The sequence below is a fragment of the Pinus tabuliformis genome, chromosome 1_1, assembly GCF_031772625.1.
Source record: "Pinus tabuliformis cultivar Carrire ecotype Pingquan chromosome 1_1, CPIR1, whole genome shotgun sequence".
Taxonomy (NCBI): domain Eukaryota; kingdom Viridiplantae; phylum Streptophyta; class Pinopsida; order Pinales; family Pinaceae; genus Pinus; species Pinus tabuliformis.
Genome location: NC_142297.1, coordinates 178,268,611 through 178,291,894, shown reverse-complemented (window position 1 = coordinate 178,291,894; position 23,284 = coordinate 178,268,611). Strand labels below are relative to the sequence as shown.

General features: G+C 40.1%; 1 protein-coding gene across 1 annotated transcript in view; it reads left to right on the top strand.

Moving 5' to 3' along the window:
• Positions 1-1,640: 1,640 nt before the first annotated feature.
• The window catches only part of EMB1270 (Pentatricopeptide repeat (PPR) superfamily protein), a 56,521-nt gene continuing 34,877 nt past the window's right edge, over positions 1,641-23,284 (top strand). Inside the window, 2 exon segments of the mRNA XM_089391728.1 lie at positions 1,641-5,521; positions 5,626-5,826. Of these exon segments, the coding sequence (XP_089247854.1) occupies positions 1,920-5,521; positions 5,626-5,826 (3,803 nt within the window). The 5' untranslated portion in view covers positions 1,641-1,919.

The following is a 23,284-nucleotide window of genomic DNA, read 5'->3' as shown; positions in this document are numbered from 1 at the left end:
CGGAAGTAGCTCAATAAACTCTTCATTGTGTCGACAATGACTTAAATTTTCATTGTGCATAATGCAGACACAAGTTTCATTGTACGAAGAAGAATTTCATCGCAAAACTGATATATAATATTGCTCACTATATGCTTCATATGAATGTCGAGACTCTGCACAATGTATCAATCTGCATAGGGAAAATTGTAATTTTTCACACTTCACATGTGCCAAATGCGGAGGTGCAGGGAAAACGTTGCGGAGTCGCCTTTCATTGTGCTTAATGCAGAAGTGTGGACAAGGATACCTCACCATGTTTTAACCAGTTTATAAGAGCCTTACAGTTTTGGTGACTATTAGGCCATGATGAAAAGATTCGATCGTAATGGCAATGGGGTCATTAGTTTCAACGAATTCATAACCATGATGAAGGGAGGAAACTGATGGTCCATTAAGGCGTAATTGAACATGAACAATAGACATAAAAATACACATGTTCAAAAAAAATATCGAGTTGTGTGGTAGTGCAAAGCATTATGATTTATTCGCACTTGGTCAATAATGGTGATTCACTTGTTGACAGAGTGTGGGAGTGCGAAGAATGCGTAGTGCAGAGGTGCACATAACGACAAAAAGTGTACCCAACATTGCCTTAATCAATTAATTAACAGTAAACAAATTAGAATGTAGAGTTGAGATAACGTGGATAAGCTTTCATTGTGTAGAAGTAGCTTAATAAACCCTTCATTGTGTCGATAACAACTTTAATTTTCACTGTGCATAATGCAGACATGGATTTAATTGTATGGAAAAAAATTTCATTGCAGAACTGATATATAATATTGCTTAGTATTTGCTTCATATGAATCTTGAAACTCGACACAATGTATCAATCCACACAAGGAAGATTGTAATTTTATGCATTTTGCATTTCAAACAATGTATAAAAGATTCAAAGACACATTGTTAACGGTCCACATGTACAAAATGCAGGAGTGCGAAGAAAACTGTGTAGAGTCGCCTTTCATTGTCCCCGGTGCAAAAGTGCAAATGTGATAATAACAACATATCACCGAAACGAAAAATTCTTGAAATAACAACAAAACGCATAATCCACATTACGTTATCAATTAATTAGTTATGGAGAAAAATACTATATTATGTTGTAACTATTAATCTTGTTATCACACCAATTATATTACATCGATAGTTTTGTGAGGTTCTTCTTTCTCATTGTGATACCAAATAAATAAATAAAGACCTTTTTCCAAATAAATTAAAACTTTTTTTATATATAAAAAAAACATAATTCTAAACCAAGAGAAAATATTTCTAATCTCTGACATCATAATTAGTGTGACGGCTCTCTCCGTTATAAACTCAATGACTACATAACTGCTCTTGACTCCTAAAGTCACCCATATATGCGATATGGGAGCAGACCGAATATCCCTAAGACTCTTCTCAATATCAAACTTTGGCTACTCAAATAAAAATTATAAAGAAAATATATAGAATAATCAACCAATAATTAGTGACTTACATCATTTTGAAATTTAATTATTCAAATATTCTTTATCGCTTAATTTCACAATTACAGCAATTAAATTCCAAACTATTGGAATCACACCACTATATAAAGGAGAAAGAGGAATTGCGCTAATTATCCTCCCACTAATTGTGCGCATAGATCTTCCCAATAAAATCTTTGGAATTCTCAAAAAATCCCAAATATGAAAGCAAAGGTGGACTACAAGATTTGCAGGCTCCTTCAAAATTTGTCATCAACAAATTCGCAGTTTGAGCACGTTCCATGAAAATTTGTAATTATCAGAGACAATGTTTCAGGACCAGATATAAACGATAAATATCTACACATTTGGAGAAGTAAATCATCATCATATCTCACTGTATAGCGAGTGCTGGGAAGTCCAAAGATGCTAACTGCGACGGTTGTACTTGTAGGAGGACTTTCTTCATCACCACCACCCCGGCCATCATCAACAAAAACAACATCAAATTCTTCAAATAAGGTATTAATCTCTACTCTTGCCTCTTCTTCTTCTTCATCCTCAGCATCATCCCCACCAGAGCAACTTCAATGCCCACAATTCAAGTACAGCAGAGCTTCACCATCAGTGAGATGGCCCCATTTGAATCTCAGGGAAGACCCAGCAGAAAACCAAATGGATTCCTTCTCACCGCCCTCACGTCAAACCAACGAAGACAGCAATCCCCAAATAAGTCCAACTGGTGCTCTTCTTGAAACCAATGGTGTGCAGGGTTCTGCCTCGCCAAATTTGGCCAACGACCAACAGGTACTAGATGAAGCCTCTATGCTGGGCAGGGGGAGAATTGCCAAAAAACACTCCAGACTTGTCGTAAAGAGGACCAAGGGTTGGCGGCAACGCGTTCTTCGCCTCTCCACTGCCATCTGCAAGCTCCAGTCGAACCAATTTGTGGCAGATGTGCTTGAGAATTGGATAGAGCAACTAGTCCCCACTGATTACTGCCTCGTAGTGAAACAGGTTGGGCAGACACATTGGCAGAGGGCTCTGGAGATTTATGAGTGGCTGAAGCTTCGGCATTGGTATACACCAAATGCAAGGATGCTCACAGCCATGCTGGCTGTGTTGGGGAGGGCTAATCAAGCTACCCTTGCTGAAGAAATCTTTCAGAGAGCCGAGTCTACGATAGGAAATTGTGTTCATGTGTACAATGCAATGATGGGAGTCTATGCTAGACATCGTGGTAGAGGAAAAGTGGAGGAATTTCTTCAGCTGATGCAGTCCAGGGGTTGCAAACCGGACCTTGTGACTTTCAATATCTTGATTAACTCCCGCACCAAGGCCAGTCATATGGAGAATGGCTCTGGGATTAGACTACTTGGTGAAGTGCGTAAGGCTGGATTGAGGCCTGATGCTATTACTTATAATACATTGATCACTGCCTGTGCAGCAAACAGCAATTCAGCTGAGGCAGCAGATGTTTTTAGGGATATGGAACGATTTGGTTGTGAACCAGATCTCTGGACTTATAATGCCATGATTTCAGTTTATGGGCGAGCTGGAATGGATGAAGAGGCGGAAAAGCTATTTTGTACATTGCAAGCCAGAGGATTTTTACCAGATGCTGTTACCTACAATGCTCTACTGTACTCATTTGCAAAGAATGGGAAGGTGGAAAAAGTTGATAACGTTCATAGAAAAATGACCTCTGCTGGATTTAGAACAGATGAAATCACCTACAATACTATGATTCACATGTATGGAAAGCAAGGAATGCATGAGGAGGCATTCCTGTTGCACAAGGAAATGAAGGAATCAGGATGTCGTCCAGATGCAGTGACATTTACAATTTTGATTGATTTTCTTGGGAAAGCTGGCTTGATAGCAGAAGCAGCGAAAGTTTTTTCTGAGATGTCAGAAGCTCAGGTGAGACCAACGTTACGTACTTTCAGTGCTTTGATTTGTGCATATGCCAAGGCAGGCATGCTAAAGGAAGCAGAAGAAACATACGATTCGATGGTAAGAACTGGCATAAAGTCAGACCGTCTTGCTTATTCTGTGATACTGGACGTTCTACTAAATGCCAACAAGCTGAACAAAGCAACAGCGTTGTGTCAGAATATGGTGCAGGAAGGGATACGACCAGACCTCAGTCTATATGAATCCATGCTACAGGTCTTTGTCAGGGAAGACATGATGGAGGATGTGAAGAAACTGATTGCTGATATGGAGGTATCTGGCCTTGATCCTTCCACAATATACAGTCTTCTTGTCAAGGAAGGATGCAATGAGCAAGGAGCAGAGGTTTTGAAGTCAGCTGCTGCCCGTGGTTACTCTCCTGATCATGAAACCTTGTTTGCAATTTTCAGTGCATACCGCTCTTCAACCAGATATGCCAAGGCACATTCTTTTGTCGACTTCTTATCTGAAGTAAGGATGGAATCTATCGCTGTCATGTGTGAGGCATTGATCATTATGCTTGCCGAGTCAAAGCAGGTTGAAGCTGCAATGGAAGAGTTCAAGAGATTGAGAGTTTATTGTCCCATAGTTGGTAGCTCTGTTTATGAAGCTTTAATTTTGGCATGCGAACAGGCTGAGCTTCTTGCTGAAGCTTCACAACTTTACTCAGATTTGAAATTTTATGGTGTGGAGCCTACCTTTCATTGCTATAGGTCTGCAGCTATGATCTATTGTAAGTTGGGATTTCCTGAGACTGCAGAATATTTAATTGGCTGCATTTTTAAGAGTGGTGCTATACTACAGGATTTTTCCATTCATGTTGCTTTGATTGAGGCTTATGCAAAGCAGAAGATGTGGCAGAGAGCAGAAAGTGTATTTGGACAGCTTCGCTTTCTGAGTCTGCCACTCGATGGGAAGGTCTGGAATGCACTGATATATGCTTATGCTGAAAGTGGTTGTTATGAACAAGCCAGGGCTGCATTTGACGAGATGTTGAGAGTTGGCTTGTCTCCAACCACACAGACCATCAATGGTCTCATGCAAGCTTTTATCAATGCTGAAAGACTGGACCACTTGCAAGACCTTGTCGAGGAAATGCAACAGATGGGATTCAGGATAAGCAAAAGCACTGTTTTGCTGATGCTTAATTCATTTGCCAAAGTTGGGAATGTTTCTGAGGTTAAAAGGATCTATCATGATATGAAAGCTGCAGGTTATCTTCCCAATATGCAACTTTACAGAAAGCTTATTGATTTGCTTTCTAAAAGAGGGCGGGTCAGAGATGTTGAATTGATTATCAATGAGATGAAAACAGCTGGTTTCAAGCTTGATGTCAGCATCTACAACTCAATCTTATGTCTGTATATGGACACAGGGAATTCAAAGGAAGTGATTGAACTATATCAAGGCATGCAAGCAGCTGGATTGGCTCCTGATAACAATACTTACAGCATTTTACTTGCTATGTACAGTAGGCATCTTAGGACTGAATAAGTTTTTACCATTTTGAGAGAAATGAAAAGGTTTGGTTATGAGCCCACATTAAATTCATACAAAGAATTACTTTCTACATGTGGTAGACTACAACTATGGGAAGAGACTGAAAATCTCTTCAAAGAGATGGAAATGAGTTCTTGCAAATTAGACAGATCAGCATACCATATTATGATAAAGGCATATAGGCGTGCAGGTGAATATAAAAAGGCAGAAAATCTTTTAGCTGAGATGAAAAATTCAGGCATTGAGCCTACTCTTGCAACAATGCATATGCTTATGGATTCATATGGAAAGGGTGAAGAGCCCAAGAGAGCAGACAAAGTATTTAGGGATTTACAAGATGCTGGTTTGAATTTGGGCACTGCACAGTACACTTCTGTGGTCGATGCATATCTTAAAACTGGTGAGTATGCCATGGGAATCAAGAAGTTGATGAAGATGAAGGAAGATGGTTTTGAACCAGACTACAGGACATGGACATGTGTTATTGGGTCCGCAAGTATCTGCCAGAATACAAGTGAAGCTTTGGATCTTCTTAATGCTTTGCGTGACATGGGATTTCCTCTCCCCATCAGGTAAAACTTAGACATTACCTTTGTTTTCCCACTAGTGCCATTCTCCATGTATTTCCTGCGTTAGTTTTGCTTATAAATCTCTTTCTTCTTTGAATACTGTCAAGGCTGTTGACAGAAAATTCTGAGAAATTAATATCTGAAGTTGAGAACATTCTCGAAGGACTGAAAGTGCTAGAAGAGGAGGTTGCATTTGGTTTTGTAAATGTCATTGAGAATCTGCTTTGGGCATTCGAACAACGAGCTACAGCTGCATGGATCTTTGAAATGGCAATTCAAAAGGAGATATACCCTCAAGATGTCTTTAGGTACGTTTTTATCAGATTAAAATTGTTGAACTATTTTTTTTTTGTATCTGAATCTCTTCTACCTTCTTTATTTGTTATTCATCTAGCTTTTTCTGACAACATTGTTAGCCTCATTTGATATTCCCCCTGAAAAGCATCGCATTCTAGCTTGCAAGTAATGATTTCTTCCTCGTGTATAGAAGGCTTCCTACATTAAAGATGCATTTATTCTTAATGCTGGTACTAATTGCTTGCCCATGGTCAAAAGATAACCAGCTGAAAATAAGTCTTGGCACAACTTTTGGCCTCCCTAAGTCTCTTACATTTCACATGGCATGGGGAGATTGTCTTTCTGATTTTCTAATACTGGTAATTTATGAGTTTGTACTTTTATTAAGGAGAAGATACCTGAAAATTCGATAAGGTCAGAGATGTATGTCAAGTCCAAGCCTTCAACAACGTTGTTGGCTTTTGTGTGCCATGTAGAAGATGTTGTTGAGGTGGAATTAAGGATCTAGTTAGTCAGTAAGCTTATAACTCTTCTGCCGAGTTAAACAAACTTGTATGGTTGGAAGAAGATGAGTCAGAGGTGGTGTGTGATATCCCATTTGGATATTTCGTGGAATTATCAAGGAATTTTCTTCATAAAGTTTATGCCATTAATTTTTATCCAGACACCACGAAGATTTCCAACAAATAAAACCTAGAATATGACAAAGATAAAATATACGACAAATTCAACACGAAACAAATGCAGCAAATCCCAGCTTTATTATATTAATATAGAAAAGTGATATTACATGGCCATTCGAATGGGTGAGATAGAACCCTCAACTGCTGGCTTTAAAATTTAAATATATCAGCCAATGTTTTAAAACTCTGACTCCGACTCCGACTCGGCCGAGGGTCGACTCCGACTCCGACTCCGACTCGGCCGAGGGTCGACTCCGACTCCGACTCGGTATCGACCCGACCAGCTCAATTTCAATGACTTGGTCGTTGTAAAAAATACATTAAATATTTATTTTTTATAAAAACACATAATTTTAAAGATTTTCATTCATGTTTCCAAACACACAACATTAGAATATACATAGAAGAGAACATATGATCAAAGTAGGCTTATGAATATATCCATTATATCAAAATGGCACCCAGTGCACTGTCCAATACATAGTACATACACGATGATGATATAGAGATCAAAACAAAAACACATAACCAAGGAGGCTAGAAATGGCCTCTACAACAAAAGTCTGTGACCAGTATTACTGGCTACTGCTAGAGTTGCCAACATCATCTGGCTTAGTGTTACTTGGGAGCGGGAGTGAAAGCGGGGAGCGAGAGCGACATTTTCAGAAGCTCCCGATTTGGGAGCGAATCCCGGAGGAGTTCAACAACCAATGTCACTAACATCAAGGTACATAGAGGGATTGGTGCTCTTGATTAAATACGAGTTCCATACCCTAATACATGACAAAAGTCAATGGAAACATTGCAATCCCCCAATCCTGAAATCCTGAAAAACTGATAAGTCTGCTGGATTTTGAATGAAATCTAAAATTCTATTTTCTCCATATGAAATCCAATGAGGTCGGAACAACTCTCAAACATCTTGAGTCATTTCATGTTAATGTTAAGAATTTAACATTACCATGAATATCATATCAATACTAGGGATTAGAGTCAGACAGGGAACCCATGAGTCAGACAAGGAAGCCCAGGGAGTCCCCAAAAATAAAAAAAAATAAAAAAAATAAAAAAAGTTTTTTTTTGGGTTCACTGGCCGGGTACACAACTCAGCTGGCTCGGTATTAACTCGACCGGCGGAACCGGTTCAATGGCCGGGTCACAAAATCCAAGGCTGGCTCAGACCAACTCGGCCGAGTCGGTTCCGAGCCGACTGTTTTTTAAAACACTGATATCAGCTACAACATTGGATTTGGCCGTCAAACTGGAACTGCAATTGATAAGTGCACTTGTGAATTCTGAATGAATTCATCAAGTGTTGAAATGGGGTTTCATCCACTCTCACCAAATTACCAAGGGTTTTTGTCTTGGGGCTACTGAAGCTGAGAACCTGGTTCTCCAAAACTCACCAATAGAAAAAATACTCAAATCCAAGATGCTCCCAATGATTTGCTTCCCCTCCTTTTAAACCTCTAATGGATCATTCTCCATCCTTCTAGAAGCATTTTACTTTTTTATTTTATTTCCATTCTAGAAGATCCTCCCCTATTACTTTATTTAAGTGACTTTTAATTTATTTTATTTAAGTCACTTTCTCCCTTCTGGCCCTTTTCTATAATTAGGTTCTTTTCCCTTTTTCTATTTAATTAAGTGACTAATTAAAACCACATTTAATCCTAGGAATTGATTAATTGGCCACCATACTTTCTCCGACCACTAGAAACCACTTCTCACCATCGCATCTTGTAGATCTCTTCATTCCAATTCCAATGAGCTATTACACTAATGTGTTTTTCCAAATAATCTCCTCCACACAACACCTTTAGCGTTTTTAATTAAATAATATTGATAATAACCCCATTTTACGGAATTCATCAAAATGCAACAGAACCAATGTGTGAAACTGCTCCTAATGGTGAAGTACAACGAGCAAACTCCATTGGACCCCATAAAACTCCCCCAAAACCCTTCGGGCCCACTGATAACGAAATCTCGCTCCCGAGACCACGCTGTCACCAACCCTGGAAATCCACTTTATTCGCATCATAAAGGAAACTGAAAATGGGGACAGTACAGGTGTTTTGCTGCATTTCTTGCAGTATTAGGATATCCGTATTACCTCCTTTCCATTCCCTTTGAATCTTGAGTAATTATTATCTAGCAAAGAAGAGCCTCTCATCTGTGTAAATGATGACCAACTAAAATGTAAGCATCGATAGATTCTGATGTGTCTAAGACCTGAATGTTAAGATAATGGTGCTTCACGACAAGCCTATTTCTCCTATAAGTGCTGCGAAAGTGAACTTATATTCATGCTTATAACAATTTACTTCTTTTTCTTATTATATTCCACAGATTAGCATCACATGTACATAAAGTAAAGTGCAGATAGAACATTAAACGATCGACAGAAAGCAAGCCAAGACAAGAGACACAAGATGTGGCGGCTAGCCAGGGACAAACCCCACAATGTGTGGGGAAACCCTCTGATCAAATCTTCTTTTATCTTCAATAATTCAGTAGAGAGAAAGAGTACAATAAATCTGATTTATATCAGCAGTAGCAAACCCTAGATCAGCGACATCAGCGTTAGTGGCTTCATCATCAAAAACTAGGGCAGTCGATATCTCACAAACCGACCGTCGGATCGGCTTGATTCCACCACCAAAAGTTGCAGCTTTCAGAGGAGGTTCAGATGAACCTACAACGCAAATCAGAAGAGGAGGTTTGATGGTCCACGTTGGTCAAAGTTTGAATCTGTAGTTGCAGCTTTAGTTTCAGCAGCTTCCGGCTTCAAATGGGTGAGAGAGACCCTTTTCTGCGCAGTAGAGAAGAGACTCTTTTCTGCGCAGTAGAGAGAGAGAGATGTGATGAGATGAGTGAGTGCAAATGAGGAAAAGTCCTCCTGTATTTATACACAACTGTTGATGTTTGAATAGATGCAACTATTGGGCTTTTGAGCCTACATGAGTTGTAGGTCGGCTTGATAATAATTCCATAATCAAAATAAATTCATATCTCCATGAATACTTATCGGAGTCGGATGATCTTTAGATCAATCCTACACCTCTTGACGAGAAGAATCTAATGAACATATTATCAGCCATGAATAAGATGATCCATATGAAGTTTGGCCCTAGTTGCCAATTTTAACACTCCCTCTCAACTAGGGAGAACTTCATTTGCAATCTATCTGTCGGTCGTTACTATTCATCCATCAAATGCACTGCCCTGTACAACCCAACCCTTGCCTTGCTCTGCTCTATTCTGCTTGTTCTGCTTTGTCTTGTTTTGCCCTGTACTGATCTGTACGACTCTGCTCTGTTATGCTCTGCTTTGCTTTGTTCTGTTCTGCTCTGCTTTTGTCCGAATTATGAAGAAGAAGAAATGATCGAGGATGTATCATACTGGCTCAAAGTCAGTCTCAGAGTATGTACCACTGGTCCCAGACCAGTCTCAACCAACCCGAAGTCAGCGTCATAATCAGTACAACTCCTACCACTGGTCCCAGACCAATAACATCCTCCACTGACTCAAAGTCAGTCTCAGAGTGCGTACCATTGGTCCCAGACCAGTAACAACCGACCCGAAGCCAGTGTCATAGAATGTACCACTCCTACAACTGGTCCCAGACCAGTATCATTGATCCCAGATCAATGGAGGTCATCCTAGCGTAGGGCGTATGGTAGATACAACGATGCGTCCATCAGTACTACTATGGTCCCTAACTTCATTTCCCTGCTCATTGATCAGATGAGAGGTACTTCCCATGAGTCCCAGACTGCATGGGTAGGATGCCTCAACAGGAGAATTAATTAATCCTGTTCTCACAGGAAAACACATCAATCCTACTACAATCGCCATGGAGAACACATCAATCCAGGCCTCACAGGAGAACACATCAATCCTGCTACAATTGCCATGGAGAACACATCAATCCAGGCCTCACAGGAGAACACATCAATCTTGCTACAATCGCCATGGAGAACGCATCAATCCATGTCTCACAAGAGAACACATCAATCCAGGCCTCACAGGAGAACACACCAATCCTGCTACACAGGAGAGCGAATCATCCTGTTCCACAAGAGAGCGAATCATCTTGTCCTACAAGAGAGCAAATCATCTTGTTCCAGTGCGCACCACCAGGGGAGGGTGAGTCACCCTGTGGTCGTATGTTGCTCCAGTAAGAACCGCAAGCCCTCAGAGCTCCCAGAGCTCAATGTATGCAACATGCAGAACCCTTGTACAAGGGTTTCTTGACGACTCCAAGTCGTTTGGGAAAATAACAGATTAGATCTTTCCTCGGGGCTTTAACAAGGTGTATCGACCTGTACATTATCTTAATGCGATGGAGCCTCCTTGCTCATCGACTTACCATATCCCAGATGGTGTCTATCTATTGGAGCAATCGACGAATACGGGATTCCTCAATAATTGAATCCCACCTTTGGTTGTTACAGAGAATCACAGTGGTATGTGTTCAAACAGCTCACTGAAGAGCTTCCCCAACTAGGCAGCTTCATACAAGATCATACTTGTAAATATGTATCTGGTCTCGGCAGTGCTTATGGCAACCGAATTCTGCTTCCTGCTCATCCATTATATCGAAGCAAAATCCAAAGAGAAACAACACTAAAAGTGCTCCAGTGATCCTCCACACTACCTGCCTAATCAGCGTTCGAATAATCATGCAGTTTCATATTTCCGGCAGTGTATCTCAATCCATGAGAGATTGTGTCCTGAAGACATCTCAGAAGATTCTTGGCACCAATCTAGTGAGGCTCAACCAAATATGAGCTCACAATGCTAACTACAAAACATATGTTCGGACAGAGGTTCACCAAGAACATCAACGCGAATGAGTTTTTGAAACTCAGAGGCATTTCCCAAATCTGGTCCGACATCACTACCATATAACTTCTGAAAGTTAAGATCCTCGAGGTAGTCACAGGCTTGCAGTCCATCATACCAAATCTTTTCAGAATCTTCACCACATATTTTCCTTGAGATAGGAAAATTTCCCTTGGCTTCTGCCACACTTCAAGTCCTTGGTTCTTCATTTCAAATTCAGAAGCCAACTCCCTCTTACATTTGTGAATGGGAGGGTATGCATCTGTTAGAAAGAGGTCATCCACATACAACACCAGTATGAGAGGCTTGTCATCTTCAACCTTAAGGTAAAGGTTAGGATCGACTTCACTCCTAGTGAATCATAGCTTCATCAAGTAGCTATTGATCCTCTCATACCATGCTCGGGGTGCTTGCTTCTGCCCATAGAGAGCCTTCTTCAATCTGCATACATGAAATTTTCAATCATAAATCTCAAATCCTTCGGGTTGCTACACATAGACCTCTTTTTTGATCGAACCGTGCAAGAATGTGGTCTGGACATCCATCTAATGTAGGTTCCATCCTTGTGAAGCCACAAGGGCTATGATCAAGCGAATGGTCATATATCTGGCAACAGGTGCATATATCATAGTCTATACCTTCCTTCTGGGAGAAACCACGAGCAACAAAACGAGCCTTATACTATTCCGTACTTCCATCTGCTGCAACTTTATCTTGTAAAACCATTTTGAAGTAACAATTGTCTTGTCTTGGGGCATCATTCTCCATAATAGACTCATATTCTTTGGTCATAGCATCCGTCCATACTTGATGCTTGACGGCATCTGAGAATGATGAAGGCTCATTTTGTATGATCGTGCTCATGATGGTCAGGTATCCCTGATACCTGTTAGGTTTCTTACTTTCACGGAAGGTTCCTCGGGGTGCAACATGTCCTTCAGCATCATCAAGTATCCCCCTAAGCCATGAAGGCCTCTTCCTAGAAGAGGAAGTCTCAGGTGGATAAATAGGATCCATGGGTTCCTCCACATCAAGCATTGTTAGATCATCTACCCATAGAGACAACTTCCACAATCGTACGGTTCTTCCTTTCTGCCACACCATTCTGCTCAGGAGTATGTGGGGTAGTGGCCTCCCTCTTAATGCCAGCCTCATATATGCCTGAGTGAACCAACTGTAATATATCGGAGGTCTTGCTTTGGCTTGAGGTGAATGGTCCCCTTTTGAGCTTTCCTTCGGCACATCCTGGACATACACCTTCTTTCTCTACTCGGAATTCGGGCATCCCTGTCACCATTTGTTTTACACCGAGTAGAGCTTTATAATGAAGGGGGGCAAACCTCCGATGCCAAAGTTCGGACTGAAGAGATGTTTCATAAGACATGACACCTAGCGGACTTCCATCGACCTGATATAATGAATCAACACGAAGCCCAAGAGTAAAGGCATCTTTAACGTTATTTTTCCATATACGTACCTTGCCATCGCTGAGGGTTAGCTTGTAGCCTTTGTCTTCCATTTCCGAGATGGACACTAGGTTCTTTTTGAGGTCAGGTGCATTTAATACATCCTGGAATTTCTAGCCTTTTTGAATGGTTGTCCTCTTCCTTGATTCCCAGCTCTCCTCTTACCTTTGCTATTGAATTTGTCATTCCTTTGATTGCCATTAGAGGGATTTTGATCATCATCTCGGTGAGAGTCCTTTCTATCATGGCATTCCCTTGCATAGTGACCTGCTTTATTGCAAATGTACATCGTCCTTTTCTTCTACCCTTAGGTCCAACGTTTCTTTTTTATTTAGACCCGGAATTATTTCTTTTCTTAGCATGAGAAGAAAAAGCAGCAGGAGGACCTTTAGGCAAGGGCATTTCTTGCTCTTCTACCCTTGTTTATTCTTGAATGCATCTAGCCATTAATTCCTTGAAACCAGGAATTACATTATTGTTCAGAAGAGTAGTCCTGAACACGTACCATTCGGATGGTAATCCTCCAAGAGTTGTGAGTGCCATTTCCCTGTCAGTAATAGTTTCCCCAATAGATAGGAGATCGTTCTTGATCTCGGTGATTCTTAAGAAGTATGCTTGCATACTCTCATCTTTACCCTTCTTGATTTCCCTCAGCTTATTTCTAAGAAACAAAACTTGATTTGCATCATTGAATTTAAATAAACTCAACAGTCTATCGTAGATTTCCTTGGAGGTGTCTAGTTCAGAGATGTAGGCCACCAAGTGCTTGTCGATAGAGTCCCGGATGATCTTCTTTGTTTTGACTTCTCCATTTTTCCATTTGTTCCAGGCAGCAGCGGATGCATTTGATGGAGGCTCAACAATATTGCCTCTTACATGGTCCAACACTCCTTGATCTTCTAGGGTTAGATCGATGCACATCTTCCATCCGTGATAGTCAGCGTTCTTACGGAGCTTGTCTTTGGCAGGAAAGAGTGTTGAGGACCCCATAGTTCTTTTAGGATAGCCTTGCCAATCTTCTCTTCGGTGATTGCTCTTGCTCTTGCTCGGGCTTTGTCTTCACCTCAGCTCCAATACCATGTTAAGTTATGGTATGTTCTATGCTTATAACAGTTTACTTCTTTTTCTTATTATATTCCACAGATTAGCAATCACATGTACATAAAGTAAAGTGCAGATAGAACATTAAACGATCGACAAAAAACAAGCCAAGACAAGAGACACAAGATGTGGCGGCTAACCAGGACAAACCCCACAATGTGTGGGGAAACCGTGTTGGCATTATGAGACAAGTGTTGTCCTTGATGGCAAATCACACAGATGACAGATCATATTGCAGCAGATCAGTAGCAAAGATTTGATGATCAGACTACAAAGAATGATGAAAGAAGAGTATATATGCAGGTTCAGAGTACATACGCAGGTTCACTATATACCAAGTAGGGTATACAAGCAGGTTATACGCAGGTTCACTATGTACCAAGTCGCGTATATACGCAGGTTCGCTATATACCAAGTAGGGTATACACACAGGTTATACACACAGCTTCACTAATACAAAGGCGCGTATACACGTGGGATTGCTGACCAAAAGTCGCGTATGCGTATGCACCAATGTTACCAGACTCGGAATCGGCAATAAATCGGCGAGACAAAAGAGCGAAGAGTTTTAATCGGATCGGGAAAAAATCGGCAAAAAATCGCTGAATTCATTAAATAAAAATATACACATATATTGAATTAAAAAAAAAAAAAAACATTTTTCATTAATATTCGGTAAAGGCATGTCCAAACAATGCATAATATCAATAGATGTCCAAAATATCATGAATGAATAAGTATCTCATACCCGTCATAAAAAATACATTGGAAATAATTGATTTTTAATAAGTGATATCTTAACCTCGTGAACTCTAATTATGATGTTTTTTTAGTGAAAGCGAGTGATATTTCAAGAGAATTCAATACAATAACAATACACAAAAAAGAGCAATTTACCACATATTTGAAAATATAATTACATACAAAATATCCAAAAATAATAATTTTTTTTTTTTTTCACTTTATTAAATACCAAACCTCTTCGAGTAAAGTAACACATAAATAATCTCTTAGTGAACTCAATTACAATATTCATCCACACTTTCCGTAATTATCAAGAAAACGTTAAAAAATTTAATTACAACAAATTTCCAATTACTTATTGAACCTTCTAAATCAAAATCTAATTAAAACAAAATAAAACTAAGCCCTAAAAAAATTTATAATTTTTTTTTTTTTTTTGAATTTTTTATTTTTCATATTATAAAAATGAAAATCTAAAATTTGTGAAACTTTAAACTTAGAATCTAATTACAACAAAATTTAAATCGAACTAAAACTATGCTAAATCTAAACATCAAAATCTATTTAAAACGTAATGTTCTGATAAAATAAATGAAGGCACATAAAATTTGAAAACGATTGAATCTAAAAAGGAGAATTATACCCTAACTAATGCGTAAAACCAAAACAGTGAGAAAACACCTACGCGTAAACTCTAAAAGGAAAGCGTGACCCAGCCTCAGAACCAAAGGGAGAATTTGACGCGCTGAGAAAATTCTGAATAGGCACAGGTGACGGCAAGGCTTTGAGAGACCTGCTGGTCGAAAATCCAAGATGATGATGCTCTGAATCAAATCCACGCAAGTCTGCTTTGTTCGTCTAAAGAAAAGAGCCCTGTTTATGAATGGAACGATTCTAACACTGCTGAACCGCATTCCAAAATACAAATCAATTTCTGCGTGCTGATGCGATTAGGGAAATACGCAAATGTTGTGATCTGAGCGGAGCTGTGTGTGAATGACGGAAGAGATCGTGACTAAGCTCAGGCACAAACAATGAACATATACTCAAACAATCTGAACGATTTCGGTTTGATCAGAAGCCCTAAACCCAAAACTGGCGGGACTCGACAAAATCGGGAAAATCGGAAAAAATCGGCAGAGTTTCGGATCGGATCGTTTCACGGGCGATCAGATTGGGAATCGCGAGTACTCGCGAGCACTCGCCGATTCCTGTTACACTGGTATGCATGCACTTTCATGCACGGAAAAGCGCGTACATGTGGGAAAGCTTATTTTTGGGTCCGTGGTATTTAGACCTATGGTTTTGGTCCTTAGTATTGTGTCTGAAGTGTTGAACCCAGGTATTGGGTCCCTAGTATTGGTTTTCAATGGTTTTGGACCATGGTATTGAGTAAGGCCTAAGACTATAAAAGGAGAAGAAGATCATTAGGCAAAGATATTCAGAAAGTCTTGAATATCTGATGAAGGATGAGATTCAATATGCAGGTTATGGGTTCATGATGCATTGCTTGATCTGAGCTAAGGAGGAATCTCACCGGTTGATGGAGAACAAGATCTAAGGATAGATCGGGATCAAATGGTTTGAAATGAATTATCTCTATATGGTTGATTGTGCTTATTCTAGATTTGTATATTGACGCTTTTAATGTTCTGACCTAGGTATAACTTAAGTTTGAGATAGCTGCAAGTCATGATTGAATATTTATAGATCTGTATGCGGGTTGGCTTTGGTGAAAGCGTGTATGTACGCGGGTTTGGTTCATCGTAGTAGCGTATACATTATGAAGTATGATATTTGAAGTTGCAGTTGGGTCTGATTGTTATTGCAGAGTTCTGTTGTCTGCTCTGTGTTCTGGCGACTGTGTTGTTGACAGGGTTTCAGTGTTTCAGTGATTCAGAAATTGATGATGCTAATATTGATTGTTTTGTGCTTCAATGATATTGATGGGTCCAGTATGAAAATTGGATGAAACGTGGCCTTCAGATTATAGTGTTGTGCTTCAAGAGTATCCAGTTTGAAAATGTATGAAATGTGGTCCCTAGAGGATGAAAGGAGATTGTAGGCCAGCGCCTACGTACTAGTACATCAGCTAGTACAAGAGCAAAGGGGGTGATAGCTCCCTTCCAGTAGCGGCTAGAGAATGAGTGAAGATTGGAGCATTTAGTAGGCAGACACCTACGTATTAGTAAATGGATCAGCTAGTACAAGAGCTAAGGGGGTTGTAGCTCCCATCCAGGAGAGTCTGGAAAACGAGAGAGGGTTGTAGCCCTTTGCAGGTAGTAGCCTGCGTACTGGTATAAGACTACACCAATATAGAACTATTGTAAAATGAAGGTTCTTATTAAAAGAAAATAGAGACGACTTGCAGCAGGTGGTTTTCACCCACATTGGGTTTCCACCTTATATCATGGTGTTCATGTGTGTGATGATCTGTTCTGTTTTATTGCACCTGCTTACTGTACATATGGTTAATGAAGTTCTGATGCACTAACTAAAGATCAACATTTAATGGATTAACTGAATCATAAGTATTCTGGATATACGCTAGTTGCATTAGACACAGTTGCGTATACACGCGGGTTCCCTTAATTGAAGTAGCGTATATGTATATAAGTATGGAAATGAAAAAGTTTTATTGATTTAAATAATACTGATTCACCCCCCCTCTCAGTATTATTTCCAACAAACCCTTTGATCAAATCTTCTTTTATCTTCAATAATTCAGTAGAGAGAAATAGTACAATAAATCTGATTTATATCAACAGTAGCAAACCCTAGATCAGCAATATAAGCATTAGCGGCTTCATCATCAAAAACTAGGGCAGTCGATATCTCACAAACCGACTGTCAGATCGGCTTGATTCCACCACCAAAAGTTGCAGCCTTCAGAGGAGGTTCAGATGAACCTACAGTGCAGTTCAAATGAGGAGATCTTTTGGTCCATGCAGGTCAAACTTCACTTGTGTAGTTGCAGCTTCAGTTTCCGCAGCTTCCTTCAAACTAGGGCAGTGGATATCTCGCAAATCGTCCATTGGATCGACTTGATTCCACCACCAAAAGTTGCAGCCTTCAGAGGAGGTTCAGATGAACCTACATCGTAGTTTAGATGAGGAGATCTTCTAGTCCACGCAGGTAAAACTTCACTTCTGCAGTTGCAACTTCAATTTCTGCAGCTTCCTTCAAACTAGGGTAGTCGATACCTCGCAAACCGTTTGTCGGATCGACTTGATTCCACCACCAAAAGTTGCAGCCTTCAGAGGAGGTTCAGATGAACCTACAACGCAGATCAAAAAAGGAGGTTTGATGGTCCATGTTGGTCAAAGTTTGGATCTGTAGTTGTAGCTTCAGTTTCAACAGCTTCCGGCTTCACATGTGTGAGAGAGAGATCCTTTTTTGCATAGAAGAGAAGAGACTCTTTTCTGTGCAGTAGAGAGAGAGAGATGTGATGAGATGAGTGAGTGCAAATGAGGAAAAGTCCTCCTGTATTTATACACAACTGTTGATGTTTGAATAGATGCGACTGTTGGGCTTCTGAGCCTACATGAGTTGTAGGTTGGCTTGATAATAATTCCATAATCAAAATAAATTCATATCTCCATGAATACTTATCGGAATCGGATGATCTTTAGATCAATCCTACATCTCTCGACGAGAGGAATCTAATGAGCATATTATCAGCCATGAATAAGATGACCCATATGAAGTTTGGCCCTAGTTGCCAATTTTAACACCTATTTCTCCTATAAGTGTTGCGAAAGTAAACGTGGATTCATAAACATTGGTTCGTTTCTCTATGTTGTTTAGCTTTTATATCATTTTTTAGCAGTCATCCAAAGTGGCCGCATCTTTTTTTTTGGTGGCCCTTGTAGAGATGGCTGCAGTGATTTCTTTCAACACTTCTAGAACAATCCATTGAAAATCTAGATTAATTCTAATGAAATTTTGACTAAAGCTAATGAGAATTTGCTTTATTTACAAATTAAAGCTTGTGTCCAGAGTAAATATGCTCCTTCTGTTAGTAAATTTACCTGTTTCTTCCTTAAAAATGTTGAGGTTTTGCATCAACTATTTTGTGTTGAGTTATAGTTAGTGTCAGCTTCCTTTCTTCCCTTGGCTTTCTATTGCCTTAACATCTCTATGTTCGCCTTGGAGAAAATTATTCTTAATCGCTCCAACCTAATAATCGTTTTATTTTTCATGTATGTAGTGAATCCTTCTTTGATGAATGACTTTTGCTCATCTTGTTTCTCAAATCTGCAATAGAGTAGAGCTTGGGAAAGGAGAGAAAATTGTAGATGGAATAAATAAGCAAAGGACAATGAAGAAGAAAAATAGATGGAAGAGAATAGAGCAACAAGGAGCATGCTAAAGCCAATTGGAGACAATAGATTGCACTGGGGAGAGTGGATGCCCAGATTACCCAAGGGTGACAAGGAATCTTTTTGGAAACCATAATTTGTTGAGAGACTATAAAAGTATTGTAACCCACCAAAAGGTGGGTAACTCATAGAAGAAGAAAAATTTTCTCCTCCTTGGATAGCCAATTAGCTAGCAACCCTATATGATCAGACATAACCTGATGCCATGATCCTCTACCCCTTGCTCCGATTAGATTTCTCTCTTCCGTTCAACATTCCTTCTTGAAGGAAGGTAGGTCATCCATTTGCAGACATTTTAACCATTTTGTAAACATGTGCTTTCACTTAATGTTATGGGCATACTAATATGGTTAAAAGGACAAACTAGATGATTGATTGATATTCACTGTATTCTTGTTCCTTCACTTCACTTGGGAGGTTAGTCTTTGACTCTAGTCTAGTGAGACCTCCCCTTTGGCCTTAGGGTTTTAGGAAGGACAGTACTAGGGAGGCTCTAATTGAAGTAGATTTTCCATGACATTCCATGGTTAACACTTTCTATCTTTCCAATTATTTCATTTCCATACTTTGGTTTGGTGGTCATTTAACATTGGTCATGGGAATTGGCACCCTTTCATACTCATCCTTGAGTCTGGGTCGGAAAAATTTGCCTTGGAGGTCGATGCAGCTAAAAGAAAGGTAAAAGCATAATAAAGCCACACTAAAAGAAAAAGATAAAATGCAAAAGATAGTTGAGACCTATTGCCCCAAAATCTAGCGTGCCTTGGAGAGGGAAACCCTACAAGGTATAAACTAGACAATGGGACAACAATGGGATAGAGGATCAATGTCATCTTAGCCAAAAACCCCTGCTCTTTATGGATTTCAACGATGGGAGTAGTCTCGGTAAGAGAGGTAGAGATCAATTCTAAGATAGATAGGCTATAGATAAGGTATAAGATGATCTCACTAGGGCTCATTCAAGAGAGAGACACAATATAAGTTTAAAGGCTTCTTTAAGGAAGCAATTCACTCTCAATGAAAAGACCTAGAAAATGGAGGTGCAAGACCTAGGGTTTGATGTATTTGATGATAATGGGAGTTCCAAAGGTTAATACCAAAGAGAAAAGGTTTCTTATAATGAAATCAGCTAAGCCAAGGTTCATGAAACCTTCAAATAAGTCCTTAAGTTGAGAGAAGGAAGACTAGGGTTTCCCTCTCAGGGAAACACCTAGGGCAAGAGATTTTATGGATGAAATTTGAGTGGATATAAGTCATGTAGTCAAGACCTACCTCTTGATGTTTAGACTCTCAAACCACCCAAAACCCTCCTCCCAAGAATTTCGCTCTAAGCCCTAGATCTCCTTCCTAGCCTTAAAATGATCGAAATTTTAGAAGAAAATATGGATGAAAAATGTGATTGATCTCCAATGGCTTGGACTAGTGCCTTGTCCCTTGGGTATATGGAGTCAAGGATGTCAAAGATAGGCCAATCTTGTTCCTAAGGAGGCTGAAATTTGATGCCCTAGCACAAATTTCAAGCATTTACCCACTTCAAGGAATAATGGAGTTTTATGGGAAGAGCTTCCAAGAGTTTCACCACTAGGATAATTCTTACAATGTCATGTATGAGTAATGCATGCAAAATTCATCTAGATAACCAATTAACAAGTTTTCAACAAATTAGGGCACAATTTTATCATCATCTAGAATCAATATTTCCATACATTAGACATAGAAAATAGATCATTCAACAATTAGAAGTACTTACAAGACAATTATGCAAGAGATCCATCCATTATGCCAAGAAATAGCTCCAAAAGATATCCAAAAATCAACTCCAAATGTCAAAATGCATCCAATGATCCAATAATCCAAGAGAACAAGAAGTGTGAGTCTCTCTAAGGAGGTCGAAAATCCCAAGTTGAGTGATGATGAGAGATGAAATGACATCTCTCCAATATATATGAGTCCTAACATGTGCTATTATGCCTACAAGCCCCTAAAATCATAAAGTAATGGGCAAGAAACACCTCTAGGTCACAGGCCGACCTAGTAATCAATGTGAACAAATGATAAATCTCCTAAAGGACGGATGAAATGCTAATGTCTTGCATGCATAGGCCTTCAAAGGGAAGACGTTGAGGCTAAATGTTGCCATGTGTGATGTAGAGGGCCTCTAAAATCATAATGCAGTGGTTGGCTCCTCTGTCTTAGTGCAAATCATCCTATGGATTCCTAAGTATGGTTTGGGGCACAAAACTAGGCCTCATGGGTCTCCATGTGGCTAAATCTCTATCTCTGCTCCAACACTGACGGCACTGACGATGGTGCAAGCCATCCCATGTCTCCAAAGGTGAGACAAACCTCATTTGGGTCCTAGATCAACTGCCAAACCATGTCTTCACTGCTAAGCTGACTGGGGCATGCTAGTCTGGGTGCATCATCCCATGAATATGTAGGGTAAACTACAAAAGCTTTGGGGTGCTGAGGTGCCCATGAATGGAAATGATGCTTCATGATTGTCTGGACCCATGTCTCTCAATGCAACACCTATGGGTGTCAATATGATCCTCTGGTGGACTTGGGCCCCAATCAAGTTGCCCAACCCATAATGAAACCACCTGCCAATCTCACATAATATCTAGTTTTGCAACTTGTATCATTAGGTACATATAATCTTTTTTGCATCTAAGTGAACAAAGCCTGTAAGTAGTGGTCAATGTGACACTCCATACAAGGTTCCTCTTCCAAATTTGGGGTCTCGAACTCATGAAAATGTTACCTCCCTAGGTAGGAGTGGCTAATGTGTTGAGAAATCTTTAAGGCAGTAGTTAGGATGATTTCTCTTTCTTTGATAACTGGTGGGTAGCGGAGGCCCCTCGTAACGGTTTTGGGGCTCAAAGCCCACAATTTTGGGTATTAGTATGGTAAAGACTCCGTGAAGTGCGTGGAGCGCAAATTGTAATGAGTCAAGTCAAAGGGTAGTCCGCCCGAAAATAATGTAAGAAAATAGAAAGTGAGTCAGCTATAAATAGAGCAAGGCTCTATGGCTAGAAGTGAAGTTTTAGTTTTGGATCTGAAGGTAATGGGTTTATGAAGATAATATTCTCTTAGCGTCTGTAAGTTCGAGTCAAGGGTGTTGGTAGATAGATAGAGGCTCTGCAGCTGTGTGCGCAGAGGCCTGGTAGAGTCCACATCTATGTGCACGGACCCCTGCAGCTGAGTGCGCAGGGCAGATCTGGTTGTATTAACGGAAGATATTAATAAAGATAAGTTATTGCTGAAATATCACAGATCTATTGTATTCTGGTTGATGCATCTGTTATATGAGTTTGTTATATGATGTTTATGTTTTTAAAGAATTATGATTGCATGCACTAGGTTTTATTGTTAAATGTTTGCTTAAAGACTGTAACAAGAAGATCAGATCTGTAACAATTTCATTAATAAGAAAGTGCACCTGCGCGGATCTACGTGAAAGCCCGATAGCAGTACAGAGTGGCGCGAGGCCGTAGAACAGTTCACGACCCCTCCAGACCACATCAAGACATCCCAAGGGTGTGGAAACCTGGTTCCAACACCCTCCCCTGCTACCTCGGGTGAGACCTCAGTCCGCGCTCCGCGGACTGTTGCCGAAAGGGCCAGTAGCTGTGGGATTTGCTTGGCTAATAACTCTTCCGAACCTGGGTTAGGGCCCAATAAGCCAACAAATGGTTCCGTTGCTGGGACCAGGATCTGCCTAAGGGATGTCTGATGTCGGAATGCTGGAACCCTACGAAGAAAGAGCTTGAAGATTGGTTGGATCAGAAGCTTCATGAGTTCGTGGTACAAGAAAACAAAAATCCGCGGATATCTGAGGAAAGGTGGTTGGATCGCTACATATACATAGAAATCCACGAGATCTTCTTCGCGTCTTTCTCGACAGAACTGTATGAGTGGATCACGAGGCTAGCTGACAGTCAGGGAAGGTGCAGACTAGATCAGCCCATCGTGTGGACTCCAGAGTTGGTGCGTAGGCTGGAAGCGTCTGAAGATAAAATCGCACGGGCAGTAGATCACTGGTTGGATCGAATAATAGGAGGGTTTATAACCGAGTTCACGATAGACACAACTGTGAGTTACAGTGAGGCAGAAAGGCGATTTCTCCAAGGACCGCGAGGTAAGTACATCAAATCGTTGAATACTTGGATTAAAATGCTGTTATGTGAAAAACAGGTTATGCGCATCCATTGATGTCTGGGGTAACGAGGAGCGGAAGAG